Source organism: Ahaetulla prasina, chromosome 2 (assembly GCF_028640845.1).
Source record: "Ahaetulla prasina isolate Xishuangbanna chromosome 2, ASM2864084v1, whole genome shotgun sequence".
Classification (NCBI taxonomy): Eukaryota; Metazoa; Chordata; class Lepidosauria; order Squamata; family Colubridae; genus Ahaetulla; species Ahaetulla prasina.
The window spans coordinates 25,887,131-25,899,137 of record NC_080540.1 but is presented as its reverse complement, the minus strand read 5'-3'; the positions used below and the strand labels follow the sequence as shown (position 1 = coordinate 25,899,137).

The window sequence follows — 12,007 nt, the reverse complement described above, 5'->3', positions numbered from 1 at the left end:
GTTAGTAGGTACAGCGTTCCGTGCGCCTTTGGCGTTGAGTCATGCCGGCCACATGACCACGGAGACGTCTTCGGACAGTGCTGGTTCTTGGGCTTTGAAATGGAGATGAGCACCGCCCCCTAGAGTCGGGAATGACTAGCATGCATGTGTAGGGGACCGTTTACCTTTTAGGGAAGGAAACCTTTTATCTCCGTACCTTGTAACTCGGGAATAGTGTCCGGATTCCTGTCCTGTCCTGCATGAGCAAAAGGCACATTTAAAAAGAAAGAATGAAGCGACGAGAATGAAACTTTATATAAAACAATTCTGGAGACTAGTCCTTAAAAGAATGAAAATCAAAAGAGACCTTTATTCAGGAAATTACACGATGACAGCAAAGCTGAGATTGCCCATCCATGGCTTAAAACCGGCATGGGGTTTTTGTCATTCCAAGAGATGAGGAAGCCAGAAGACTAATTAAAAGAGAACTGGAAGTTTTGACAGCCCTGATAATTAATGTTAAAGAGATTTAACAGATTAACAGAGTTGGAAGGGACCTTGTAGGTCATCTAGTCCAACCTCCCACTCAAGCAGGAGGCCTTGCACCATTTCTGACAAATGGCAGTCCAATCTCTTCTTGAAAGCCTCCAGTGATGAAGCTCCCGCAATTTCTGAAGGCAACTTCTGTTCCATTGGTTGACTGTTCTGTCAGAAAATTTCTCCTTACTTCTAGGTTGAATCTCTCCTTGATTATTTCCTATCCATTATTCCTTGTCTGGCCTTCGGATGCTTTAGAAAATAGCTTGACCTCCCTCCTCTCTGTGGCAGCCCCTCAAGTATTAGAAGACTGCTATCATGTCTCCCCTGGTCCTTCACTAGACTAGCCATGCCCAGTTCTTGCAACCGTTCATCTTGGTTGCTCTTCTCTGTGCTTTTTCTAGAGTCTCAACATCTTTTTTATAACATAGGGACCATAACTGGATGCAGTATTCTAGGTGTAGTCTTACTAAGGCTTTATAGAGTGATATTAGTACCTCACTTGATCTTGATTGTATCCCTGTGTTAATGCAGTTTAGGATTGCATTGGCTTTTTTGCCGCTGCCTACTGCTGCCTCATATTTTTGTCGCTTTTGGCCACTGCACACTCCTGGCTCATATTTAGCTGGTTGTCCACTAAGACTCCAAGATCCCTCTCACAGTCACTGCTATTAAGCCTGGTTTCACCCAGTCTATATGTGTACTTTTGGTTTTTCTTGCGTAAGTGTAAGACTTTATTTTTCTCTACATTGAATTTCATTTTGTTAGATAGGGCCCAGTGTCTGTCAAGATCTAGGATGTAAATAGAGCTAAACAGATGTAAATAGAGCTACAAAAAGAGCAAAATCAAAGGCCGGAGACATTGTTACGTCACTATGTTAGGTGCTTCTAGCAGTCAATAAATTGAGAGATGCAAAATGCGAAAGATTCCAAGGTGTATGTTTTAAGAAAGACTAGATGAGTAGACGCTGTATAACAAATGCTCAACATTGCTCAAGAATTCAGCTGTATTTATTCTCCATTCTCTTCAGAATCTTGATTCTGTCTTATCTTCCATTCATTCGCTAAGATTTCATTTTTCCACAGTAATAAATAGAGCTCAGGACCGTAGAGTCCAAAATTTTTGACAATTTGTTTATACCGTTCTACTCTGTTTCTTTTTACGCGTTTCCCTTGAGTGAATTTTTCTATGCTCATAAAGGGACTGATGTTGGGTAAATCCCTTTCCACACACCAGACAGATGTATGATTTTTTCCCAGTGTGGATCCTTTGATGGGAAGTGAGGGAACTCGACACCGTGAAACATCTTCCGCACTCTGCGCATTTATAAGGTTTCTCCCCAGTGTGGATTCGGTTATGTTCAGTAAAATGATGTTTCTCACTAAAGGTCTTTCCACATTCCTTGCACGCAAACGGTTTTTCCCCGGTGTGGATCCTTTTATGGGAAGGCAGGTGTTTTGCCGAACGGAAACTTTTCCCACACTCCAAGCATTTATACGGTTTCTCCCCGGTGTGGATTCTGTTATGTACAATATACTGACATTTTTGTCTGAAACTCTTCGCGCAGTTCTTGCATTGATAGGGTTTCTCCCCAGTGTGGATCATTTTGTGGGCAGTAAGAGAACTTGAAGCTCTGAAACTTTTTCCGCACTCCGGGCACTTATACGGTTTTTCCCCGGTGTGAATCCTTTTATGGGAAGTGAGACAACTTGAATTAGTGAAGCGTTTCCCGCAATCCGTGCATTTATACGGTTTCTCTCCGGTGTGGTTTCGGTTATGTACGGTATACTGATATTTTTGACTGAAGGTCTTCCCACACTTGGGGCATTCGTAGGGTTTCTCGCCCGTGTGAATCTTATTGTGGGATGTGAGGCTCTGCGCAAAACGGAAGTTCTTTCCGCATTCCTTGCATTCGTACGGTTTTTCTCCTGTGTGGATCCTTTTATGGGAAGTCAGATAACACGAATCCCTGAAGCTTTTTCCACACTCCAGGCATTTATACGGTTTCTCTCCTTGCATTCTCTGACGCAAAGTAACTGAGAAGGTCCTTCTGGAACTTTTCCCATGTTCGTTTTGTTGCCCTACGGTGTGGCTTCTGCAGCAGTCACATAATCCTGATTCATCTTCAGGGGTTTTGCCACACTCCGGCCAAGCCGCTTTTTCTGGGTGATCATCTTTACCCAAGAAATCACTGATATCTAAAACAGAGCATTTTCCCAGCTCCCCTTTTAACTGTTTTTCCTCAAAACTTTGATTTCCCAAAAATGTCTCCGCATCTTTCATCTTATCTTTTGGTAATGGCGCTGGTGCTTCATGGATGGAACCCAGCATCTCCCATTCATCCTCTGTTCGGAACAGGAAAAAAATAATAAGAAGAAAAGTTAATATAAACTGAGGAGCAAATGGCATCAACCATCACTGTTGCATCTTTTCTTTGAACATCACCAATACTAAACCCCCTCCCCCCACTCATGTCTTCTTCTTTTTTTGTGAATCTTCTGCCTGTATCTATCAGGATATGTTCAAAACACGAGGCCATGCCTGGTATCAGGTTGATGTAAGATCTGACCCTGAGGTCTGTCTTGTACCCCATGCTGCAAAACGAAAACCTGAGGCTTTTGGACAGGGGTGAAATGCTCCCAGTACAAACCGGATCGCCCCCGATCCGGTAGCGATGGTGGCGGTGGTTCGGAGAACCGGTAGCAAAACTCCCTGCCCCCGCCCATGCCCAGTTGAGCTGCGTGATTGTCAGAGGTTTTTTTTTTTACTTTTAAAAGCATTTTTTCTTCGAAAAAAATGCTTTTAAAAGTAAAAAAAAAAAGCTTGTGATGATCGCGTGGCTCAGCTGGGATCATCAGAGGCTTTTAAAAGAATTTTTTCTACAACCTCTTTGGCCGAAGAGGTTGCAAAAAAAATACTTTTAAAAGGTTCTGACGATCCCAGCTGAGTTGCCTGATCATCAGAGGCTTTTTTTTCTTTTAAAGGCAAAAAAAAAATGCTTTTAAAAGAAAAGAAAAGCCTCTGACGATCAGGCAACTCAGCTGGGATCATCAGAATCTTTAAAAGCATTTTTTTTACAACCTCTTCGGCTGAAGAGATTCTAGAAAAAAATGCTTTTAAAAGTAAAAAAAAAAAGTTGGCCACGCCCACCCAGTCACATTAACCCCCCCCACCAAGGCACGCCCACAGAACCGGTAGTAACAAATTTTACATTTCACCCTTGCTTTTGGATAAGATCATTTAAAGGGGCCCTTGGTGCTCTCTGAGCTTGGGTATTTTATTTCATTACCCAGATTGTTGGGGGCAATATGCTGACTCTGTAAACCGCTTAGAAAAGATTGTAAAAGCACTGTGAAGGGGTATAAAAGTCAATAAGTGCTATTGCTACCCAACCTAGATAACATCATCAATGCTAGCAAGGAATGATAGATAGATAGATAGATAGATAGATAGATAGATAGATAGATAGATAGATAAATAGATAGATAAATAGATAGATAGATAGATAGATAGATAGATAGATAGATAGATAGATAGATAGATAGATAGATAGATAGATAGATAGATAGATAGATAGATAGATAGATAGATAGATGATAGAGAGAAGCTTCTTCAGTTCTGACTGAATGGTAGAGAACAGAAGGATTTGGAAGAAATAAGATGGAATATAAATTCTTCCATGCTCCACCATTCCGTCAGAACTGAAGAAGCTTCTTGGCTGAGAAGCAAAACGTCTTCAAGGAAAAATAAGGAAAGTCTAGTTGCCTTTCAAAAAAAGCACCTTTGGGACACCTGGTTAGAGAAACTTTTTAATATGAAACAGCTGACGGCATTTAATCACAAAACTCTCTGACTGGGGAGCAGCAAACCTACTTACCCAGCGAGGCTACATTCCTATAATTTTCCATCATGACTTCCCAATGGAGTGCTTTTTGGTCCGGATCCAGCTCAGACCACTCCTCCTCCGAGAAATACACAGCCACCTCCTTGAAGGTCACAAGACCCTCCTGAAGAAGGAAACAAAGAAACCAAATAGGCTCAAGAAGGATTTGTCAGGTCTATCCCAAAGCAAAGATATACACTAAGATACATGGCTGTGCTTGGTAGGTTTAGGTGAAAAAATAGATAGGCTTTGAATGAAGAAATAGTTCAGGCAAGTTTAGTCAACTTGATTGATGTGACAAGACTTTCAGTGCCTTTCAGTGAAAGTAATCCTAGTCTCTTTATGGAACTCAAAGCATTCTTAGAGACCCCACCCACCGACTTCATGGTCTGTTTCTATTGCTCTCCCCTGGGAGGAGGTTTTGAAATATCTTCGGTCGAGATCTGCATATGTGGGATTGATTGGGATAGATTGTAGGGGAGACACCGAAATATAATTTTTATCATATTTTATCTATATCTTAAATTATTGCATTTTGTTCCAATTTCATTTTAGATTGTATTTTATTCCATTTTGTTTCATTTTAAATCGTATTTTATTCCAATTTCATTTTAAATCATATTTTATTCCAATTTCATTTTAAATCGTATTTTATTCCTATTTCATTTTAAATCGTATTTTATTCCTACTTCATTTTAAATCGTAGTTTATTCCAATTCCATTTTAAATTGCTTTTGTCAAATTTTAGTATTAATTTGTTTCTGGAACTCTGCACTTTGATATGGCCCAAGGGCTAATCAATAAATAAATATTTTAAATTATAAAAAGAAAAAGAAATATTTCTAGCAGGACTCCCAGATTCTTTAACAGCTTTGTTCCCTATGCCATCCATCTGGTAAACTTGCAAAAGTTGTTACTGTCACTATGTACATGTATACATCCGAACTAGACTGTGTTGTTTCTCAGTGTCATAAAATATATGTGGGTACATGCATAATTTTGAATTTGTTTGTTTGTTTATTTATTTATTTTGTCAAGTTTATGTCTATATCAGAGATGGAGACCCTTTGAGAGCTGTATGCAAGGTAATTTCATTTTAATGTATGCCGATGAGTGTACATTCAAAGTGGCAATAAAGTAGTCTACTTTTTCTAGACCAGAGGTTGGCAACCTTCAACACTCAAAGAGCCATTTGGACCCATTTCTCAAAGAAGAGAAAACACTGGGAGCCACAAAACTCTTCCCACGTCTGACTACTTCCTGACCGGCCACAAAACTAGCATATGTAGTTGAATTAAACATTCTGTTTTCTTCTGAAACTTTTCTTTTCTTGGATTTATCCATGGTTGGCCTACCGGGAGTCAAAAAGCTCAATAAATCGCGTGCCGGCAGGTGTCACACATTGGCGGTTGTGACGCATATTTTGAGCGACAGGGAGCCACAGCAAGGGGATGAAAGAACCACATGTGGCTCCAGAGCTGCAGGTTGCTGACCCCTGTTCGAGACCATGGAAGGAGAGAGTGCTCTGTATACCACCAAGACTTCCTGAAGGAAAAGGAGAAGATGAATCTAATGAATGAATCTGCTCCACTTACTTGAGCTGGAGGTTCAACCACTGTTTCAACTGCACCATAATGAGCAGACAACTCCAACTGAGTCTTCCCTGTGAGGTAAAAACAGTATTTTAAAAAGTGTAATTAATAAAACAGGAAGACATGTTTTACAAGAAGAGGAGAGAGCTTGGAACTCTCTGAAGAACGGAGGACCTTCGATTACCTCCCAAAATATCCTGACTTGGATCTGCCAGAGAAATGCTCCTCAGAAACAGCTCCTGAAGGGAGTTTGATGGATTCCTGCTTCCCTCAGGATTCCTGATGTCCATTGTGAAGGACTTGAAATAGGAGATAGGAGAAAAGAAGAATTAGTGGACATCACAGAACACGAAATGGATTCTTTTTTTTTTAATTGAAAAAGTTTTACAAAGATTTACCCCTCCTTCCCCTTCCCCCCTCCCCAGCCTCCCCTCTTCTCTCCCTCTCCCAAACCCCCTTCCCCTCCCCAGACTTCCCGGAACAAAATACAGGGTATTAAATCTAACAATCATAAGTTAAATTATGCTAACTCTCTGTAAACTCCCATCCTCCCCTAGAATCTTAACTGTCCTTTTACAAAGAAAAAACATAAATATAATTCTTGTAAACTGTTCATTCAAAAGCTATTTGGTATTTCTTAGTCTGGCATCTATTTTGAATATAGTCAATCCATCTTCTCCATTCCAATATGTATCTTTCTTGTGAGCAGTCTTTCAGGAATGCTGAGATTTTCGCCATCTCTGCTAAGTTTGCAACTTTTTAATATCCATTCTTCAATCGTAGGCAAGTGTTCCTTCTTCCAGTATTGTGCAACCAATAGTCTGGCTGCTGATATTAAATTTAAAATCAATTTAGTCTCTATTTCCGTACAATATATAATTATACCCAAAAAAAACCAATTGTGGAGTAAATTTTATCTTCTTTTTCAAAATATTTTGTATAATCCACCAAATTCTTATCCAAATTGGCTTAATTTTTTTACAAGTCCACCATATATGAAAGTAAGTAGCATCATCCCCATCATGTCTCCAACATTTAGCTTGCAAGTTCGGGTCCATGCACGCTAGTTTTTTAGGATCTAAATGCCATCTGTAAAACATTTTATAAAAAATTTCTCTTAAATTTTGTGCTTGTGTAAATTTAACATTTCTAACCCAGATTTTCTCCCAAGTTTCCATCATTATAGGTTCTTAAATATTTTGTGCCCATTTTATCATACAATCCTTAACTAATTCCGTTTCTGAGTCTATTTCTAACAATACATTATACAATCTTTTAATATGTGATTGGCTTTGAGAAATGGATTCTTGAAAGCCTCCAAAGTTCAACAGTAAGGCCGGAAAAGTAAGCAAGGAATGCCTGTTTTCCCAAATAAAACAAGAACTAGCGAAACATTTCCACGTATTATGAATGCCAGAAACTTCTGGTAGGGAAGGGTGAAAAAGCCGACCACATTCTTGATTCCATGCAACCCCTTCTGGGCTCCCAAAGTGAAGGTCCCTCACCTGCTCCTTCTGCTCCTCCGCCTGGCCCAGGAAAAGGCCTTCCACCAGGGCCACTGCCTGAGAGCTGGTCTCTGGTCCACACTCCCGCACCCAGTTCTCCATCTTCAGGGGCAGAAGAGCCAGGAACTGCTCCAGAACAACCAGGTCCAGCAGCTGGGCTTTAGTGTGCTTTTCTGCTTTGAACCATTGATTACAAAAGTCATGGAGTCGGCTGCAAAGTCCTCGGGGATCCTCAGAAGCCTGGTATCGGACACTCCTGAAGTTCCAGGACTGAACTTCTGACGGGACAATTGTTTCCTTCTCCAGGATCTTCTGCCCAGTTCTTGGCCAGACCTTCCTGCAGTTCTCAGAACAACCAGTTCTTCCAGTTCCCTCACTCGCTGAAGGTTGCGTCTCCATTCTCTCTTTCTCTCTGTCCTGTAACACAACGCCAAATGGGTCCAAGGAATCTTGTGGCTCTCCAAACAACTTTTCATTCAAAGCACTGGTTCAGCTGCTGCAGCTATGTTGATAGATGACATTCAGCCCTCTTCAGCCAATACATAATATTTTCTCTACACATAGAGAACAAATGGCTTCCAGTTTGCGTATCTAAGATGGAAAAGAAAATAAATTCAGAACAGAACAACAAGGGGCTTTGGAGCAGGGGTGAAATGCTCCCGGTTCGGACCGGATCACCCGATCTGGTAGTGATGGCAGTGGGTAGTTCAGAGAACCAGTAGCAAAAATCCCTGCCCCACCCCCACCCGCCCCAGCCATGCAATCACCAGAGGTTTTTTTTGTTTACTTTAAAAAGCATTTTTTCTTCAGCCGAAAAAGTGCTTTTAAAAGTAAAAAAAAAGCCTCTGATGATCGCGCGGCTCAGCTGGAATTGTCAGATCCTTTAAAAGCATTTTTTCTACAAGCTCTTCGGCCAAAGAGGTTGTAGAAAAAATGTTTTTAAAAGGTTCTGGCGATCAGGCAACTCAGATGGGATCGTCAGAACTCTTTAAAACTTTTTTTCCTCTGGCAATCCCAGCTGAGTTGCCTGATCATCACAGGCTTTTAAAAGCATTTTTTTACAACCTCTTCAGCCAAAGAGAACCCCACAGAACCAGTAGTAACAAATAGTAACCCCAGCTTTGGAGGTCTTCTAATCCAATCCCTCGCTCAAGCAGGAGACCCTACACCATTTCAGACAAGTGTTTGTTCAATTTCTTCTTAAAAACATCCAGTGTTGGAGCACTCACAACTTCTGGAGGCAAGCCATTCTACTGATTAATTGTTCTGTTAGGAAATTGAAGACAAGATAAGGCAGGCTATATAAGAAATACCATCTAATAAACATTTTAGTAATGATCTAACAATTATTCTATTGGTCTCTAACCGTCCCTTTTCCTAAGCCTTGGCTAATGAATGCTCCAAGAGTTATCTAATACACATTCTATTTGCTCCAGGCCATCTCTATTCCTAATTTCTAGCTGAGCTCTGCAAGATGTCTAACTCTTGTCACTTTTATCAGCTTTCTAATCACCCAGAATTGTTACAAGCTTTAAAGTAAAGGTAAAGGTTCCCCTCGCACATACGTGCTATTCGTTGCCGACTCTAGGGCGCGGTGCTCATCTCCGTTTCAAAGCCGAAGAGCCAGCGCTGTCCCAAGACGTCTCCGTGGTCATGTGGCCGGCATGATTCAACGGCAAAGGCGCACGGAACGCTGTTACCTTCCCAGCAAAGGTGGTCCCTATTTTTTCTACTTGCATTTTTACGTGCTTTCGAAACTGCTAGGTTGGCAGAAGCTGGGACAAGTAACGGGAGCTCACCCCGTTACACGGCAGCACTAGGGATTCGAACTGCTGAGCTGCCGACCTTTCAATCGACAAGCTCAACGTCCTAGCCGCGTGGCTCACTTTACAGGTGCATATTCCCTGGGAATAAGTATTCTTTGTTCTTGCCAGAAAGACTCCACAATTACAGGCTTCCTGTTTTACTTTCAAGTGTGTGCCATAACCTTGCTTTGTTTTGGCAGACAGCCGATCAGTACTAACACTTCACGTGATCTTAACTTTATCCCGAGAATTAGAAAGTGCTGGATTTTACCACTGTGCAATATTAATCCCCATGGAAGGAAATATTTTTCTGACCGGATATGGGATTGCAATGGCATTGAGTAGATACGTCGTGTGAGGGTTTGCGACACGTGGTTGAAAAAATACGAAATTGACTTCCATCAAGGATTTGGAATAGAATAGAATAGAATAGAATAGAATAGAATAGAACAGAATAGAATTTTATTGGCCAAGTGTGATTGGACACACAAGGAATTTGTCTTGGTGCATAGGCTCTCAGTGTACATAAAGAGACAAGATACCTATTTCTTTCTCTTTTTTTTTTTCACAAGGAAGGGCTTGCTTTTTAAAAACTAAACCTACATTCACCTCCAAGCAGGGTTCACGCAACATGTCAAACCCCAAACAAATGAGCAAACCACGAAACTTCGAATGAAAGGCAAGGACCCGACCCTGGCTTAAGATTTCCCTTTTTCAGGGTTGATTTTTGGAGAGCCAAGTCATACTCTTACACACAGGAAGGATCACACAACATCCCCCGAGCTTCTGAAATGTCAGCCAACAGTAGGAGCCAAGTTCACACTCCCAAACAAGGTCTGGAGATGCTGTCCTGCTTCACTCCCCTTCTTTAAGACAGGCTGAATTGTGAAGGATTCGGCTCTCTTTGAGCCTCATCCAGCACCAGGTGCGAATCAGGACCTCTCTGGGGCATCTCCTGCTTGAATTTATTTACAAGGCAAATCTTCCCTCTCCCTTCACTCTGGCTGTTCCCAGAAAGCGGGGCGGGAAGGACTTCCCCAGCCCCCACTTTTTTCCTGGGAATCCTGGGTTTTTCTTCAGGGTGGGGGAGGCAACACTTCTGGTCTGGTCCTCTGCTTCTCCCCCACCCTCCCCCTCTGCCTGTTGTTTGCATGGAAAGGAGCAGCTGGGGAATATGGACTTTGGGCTCTCCGGCTCCCAGGATTTAGAAGACTGAACTTGGATGAGAATTTGATATGTGTCTCTCCTTCCTCAGGGTGGGGACCCTCCGCCTCCCTTTGCAGGGGAAGAGACACCCCTCCTCCTTTCTCCTCCTTTAGGGCCACATCTGGCTGTCTCACCTGCAAGACTTTTCCCTACCCGCAGCAATTTTTTTTTACCTGCAGCAAAGCTCAAAAGGGTGATGGAGAGAGAGTGCAGCGTCCTAGAGAGGCGAAGCTTTGTGATGTCATTCCCTTCTCTCCTTCTCCTCCTCCTCCTCCTCCTCTGGAAAGCCAGCTGCAGGCTTCAAGCCCTCTAGCGGCCCAATGGTGAAGCGCACTGTGTTCCCTTGGCTTGGCAGAGGGAGCCCTCTGGTGGATTCTGTGTGCAATACAGATGCTCAGGCAAAGAAGGGAGAAAGGCTGCATTTTCCATGCGGGGCAGAAGGGAGGCAGTATCATTGTCTTCTCCAAAGGCATCTTTTTAAAACTGGCTTTCTCTACAAGAGAAAGTTTCCGTTAGGAAAGTGATTATAATTGTATATTATCCATTCCATTACGTACTATATATTATATACATAGTATAATTATACTATACCCTACATTATATAATTATACTATACATTATATTATAATTATACTATACTGTACTTAGGAGGGACCTGGTGGCTCAGTGGCTAAGTTGCTGAGCTCGTCAATCAGAACGTTGGCAGTTCAGCAGTTCGACTCTCTAGTGCCACATAACGTGAGTGAACTCCCGCGACTTGTCCCAGCTAAAAAAATAGAATAGAATAGAATAGAATAGAATAGAATAGAATTTTATTGGTCAAGTGTGATTGGACACACAAGGAAAATGCAAGTAGAAAAATAGGGACCACTTTGGTGGGAAGGTAACGGCAATCCCATGCACCTTTGGCGTTTAATCATGCTGGCCGCATGACCACGGAGATGTCTTCAGACAGCGCTGGCTTGTCTTTGAAACGGAGATGAGCACCACCCCCTAGAGTTGGGAATGACTAGCATGCATGTGTGGGGGAACCTTTATCTATACTATACTTTCTATTCTAATTAATTCAATTCAATTCAATTCAATTCTACTCTACTCTATTCCATTCCAATTATTCCATTCCACATTTTCTGTTCTATTCTATTCTATTCTATTCTATTCTATTCTATTCTATTCTATTCTATTCTATTCTATTCTATTCTATTCTATTCCATTCCACATTTTCTCTTCTCTTCTCTTCTCTTCTCTTCTCTTCTCCTCTACTCTACTCTACTCTATTCCATTCCAATTATTCCATTCCACATTTTCTCTTCTCTTCTCTTCTCTTCTACTCTACTCCATATACTCTACTCCAGGAGTCTCCAACCTTGGCAACTTTAAGACTTGTGGACTTCAACTCCCAGAGTTCTCTGGGAGTTGGGAATTGAACTCTGGGAATTGAAGTCCACAAGTCTTAAAGTTGTCAAGGTTGGAGACCCCTGCTCTGCTCTGCTCTACTC

At 41.8% G+C, this 12,007-nt stretch overlaps 1 protein-coding gene across 3 annotated transcripts; it reads right to left on the bottom strand.

The window, feature by feature from the left end:
• Positions 1–326: 326 nt before the first annotated feature.
• Positions 327–10,788, bottom strand: LOC131193436 (zinc finger protein 154-like). Of its 3 annotated transcripts, none has more exons than XM_058173590.1 (6): positions 10,682–10,788; positions 7,498–8,088; positions 6,177–6,291; positions 5,996–6,063; positions 4,395–4,524; positions 327–2,862 (listed from the first exon to the last, which is right to left on the bottom strand). In XM_058173590.1, the coding sequence occupies exons 2-6, from the start codon at positions 7,894–7,896 to the stop codon at positions 1,652–1,654; spliced, it is 1,923 nt and encodes a 640-aa protein (XP_058029573.1). In that variant the 5' UTR covers positions 7,897–8,088; positions 10,682–10,788; the 3' UTR covers positions 327–1,651. The 3 variants fall into 3 exon arrangements, with proteins under 3 accessions (XP_058029573.1, XP_058029574.1, XP_058029575.1); XM_058173591.1 differs by having other exon boundaries at positions 10,643–10,706; XM_058173592.1 differs by lacking the exon at positions 10,682–10,788 and adding an exon at positions 8,612–8,751.
• Positions 10,789–12,007: the final 1,219 nt, after the last annotated feature.

Coding starts and splice junctions, on each gene's coding strand:
- LOC131193436 (XM_058173590.1), bottom strand. CDS start 7,896: ATGGAGACGCAACCTTCAGCGAGTGAGGGAACTGGAAGAACTGGTTGT. Junction 6,292..7,497: donor CGGAGGAGCAGAAGGAGCAG/GTGAGGGACCTT, acceptor TCCTATTTCAAG/TCCTTCACAATGGACATCAG. Junction 6,064..6,176: donor AAGTCAGGATATTTTGGGAG/GTAATCGAAGGT, acceptor TTTACCTCACAG/GGAAGACTCAGTTGGAGTTG.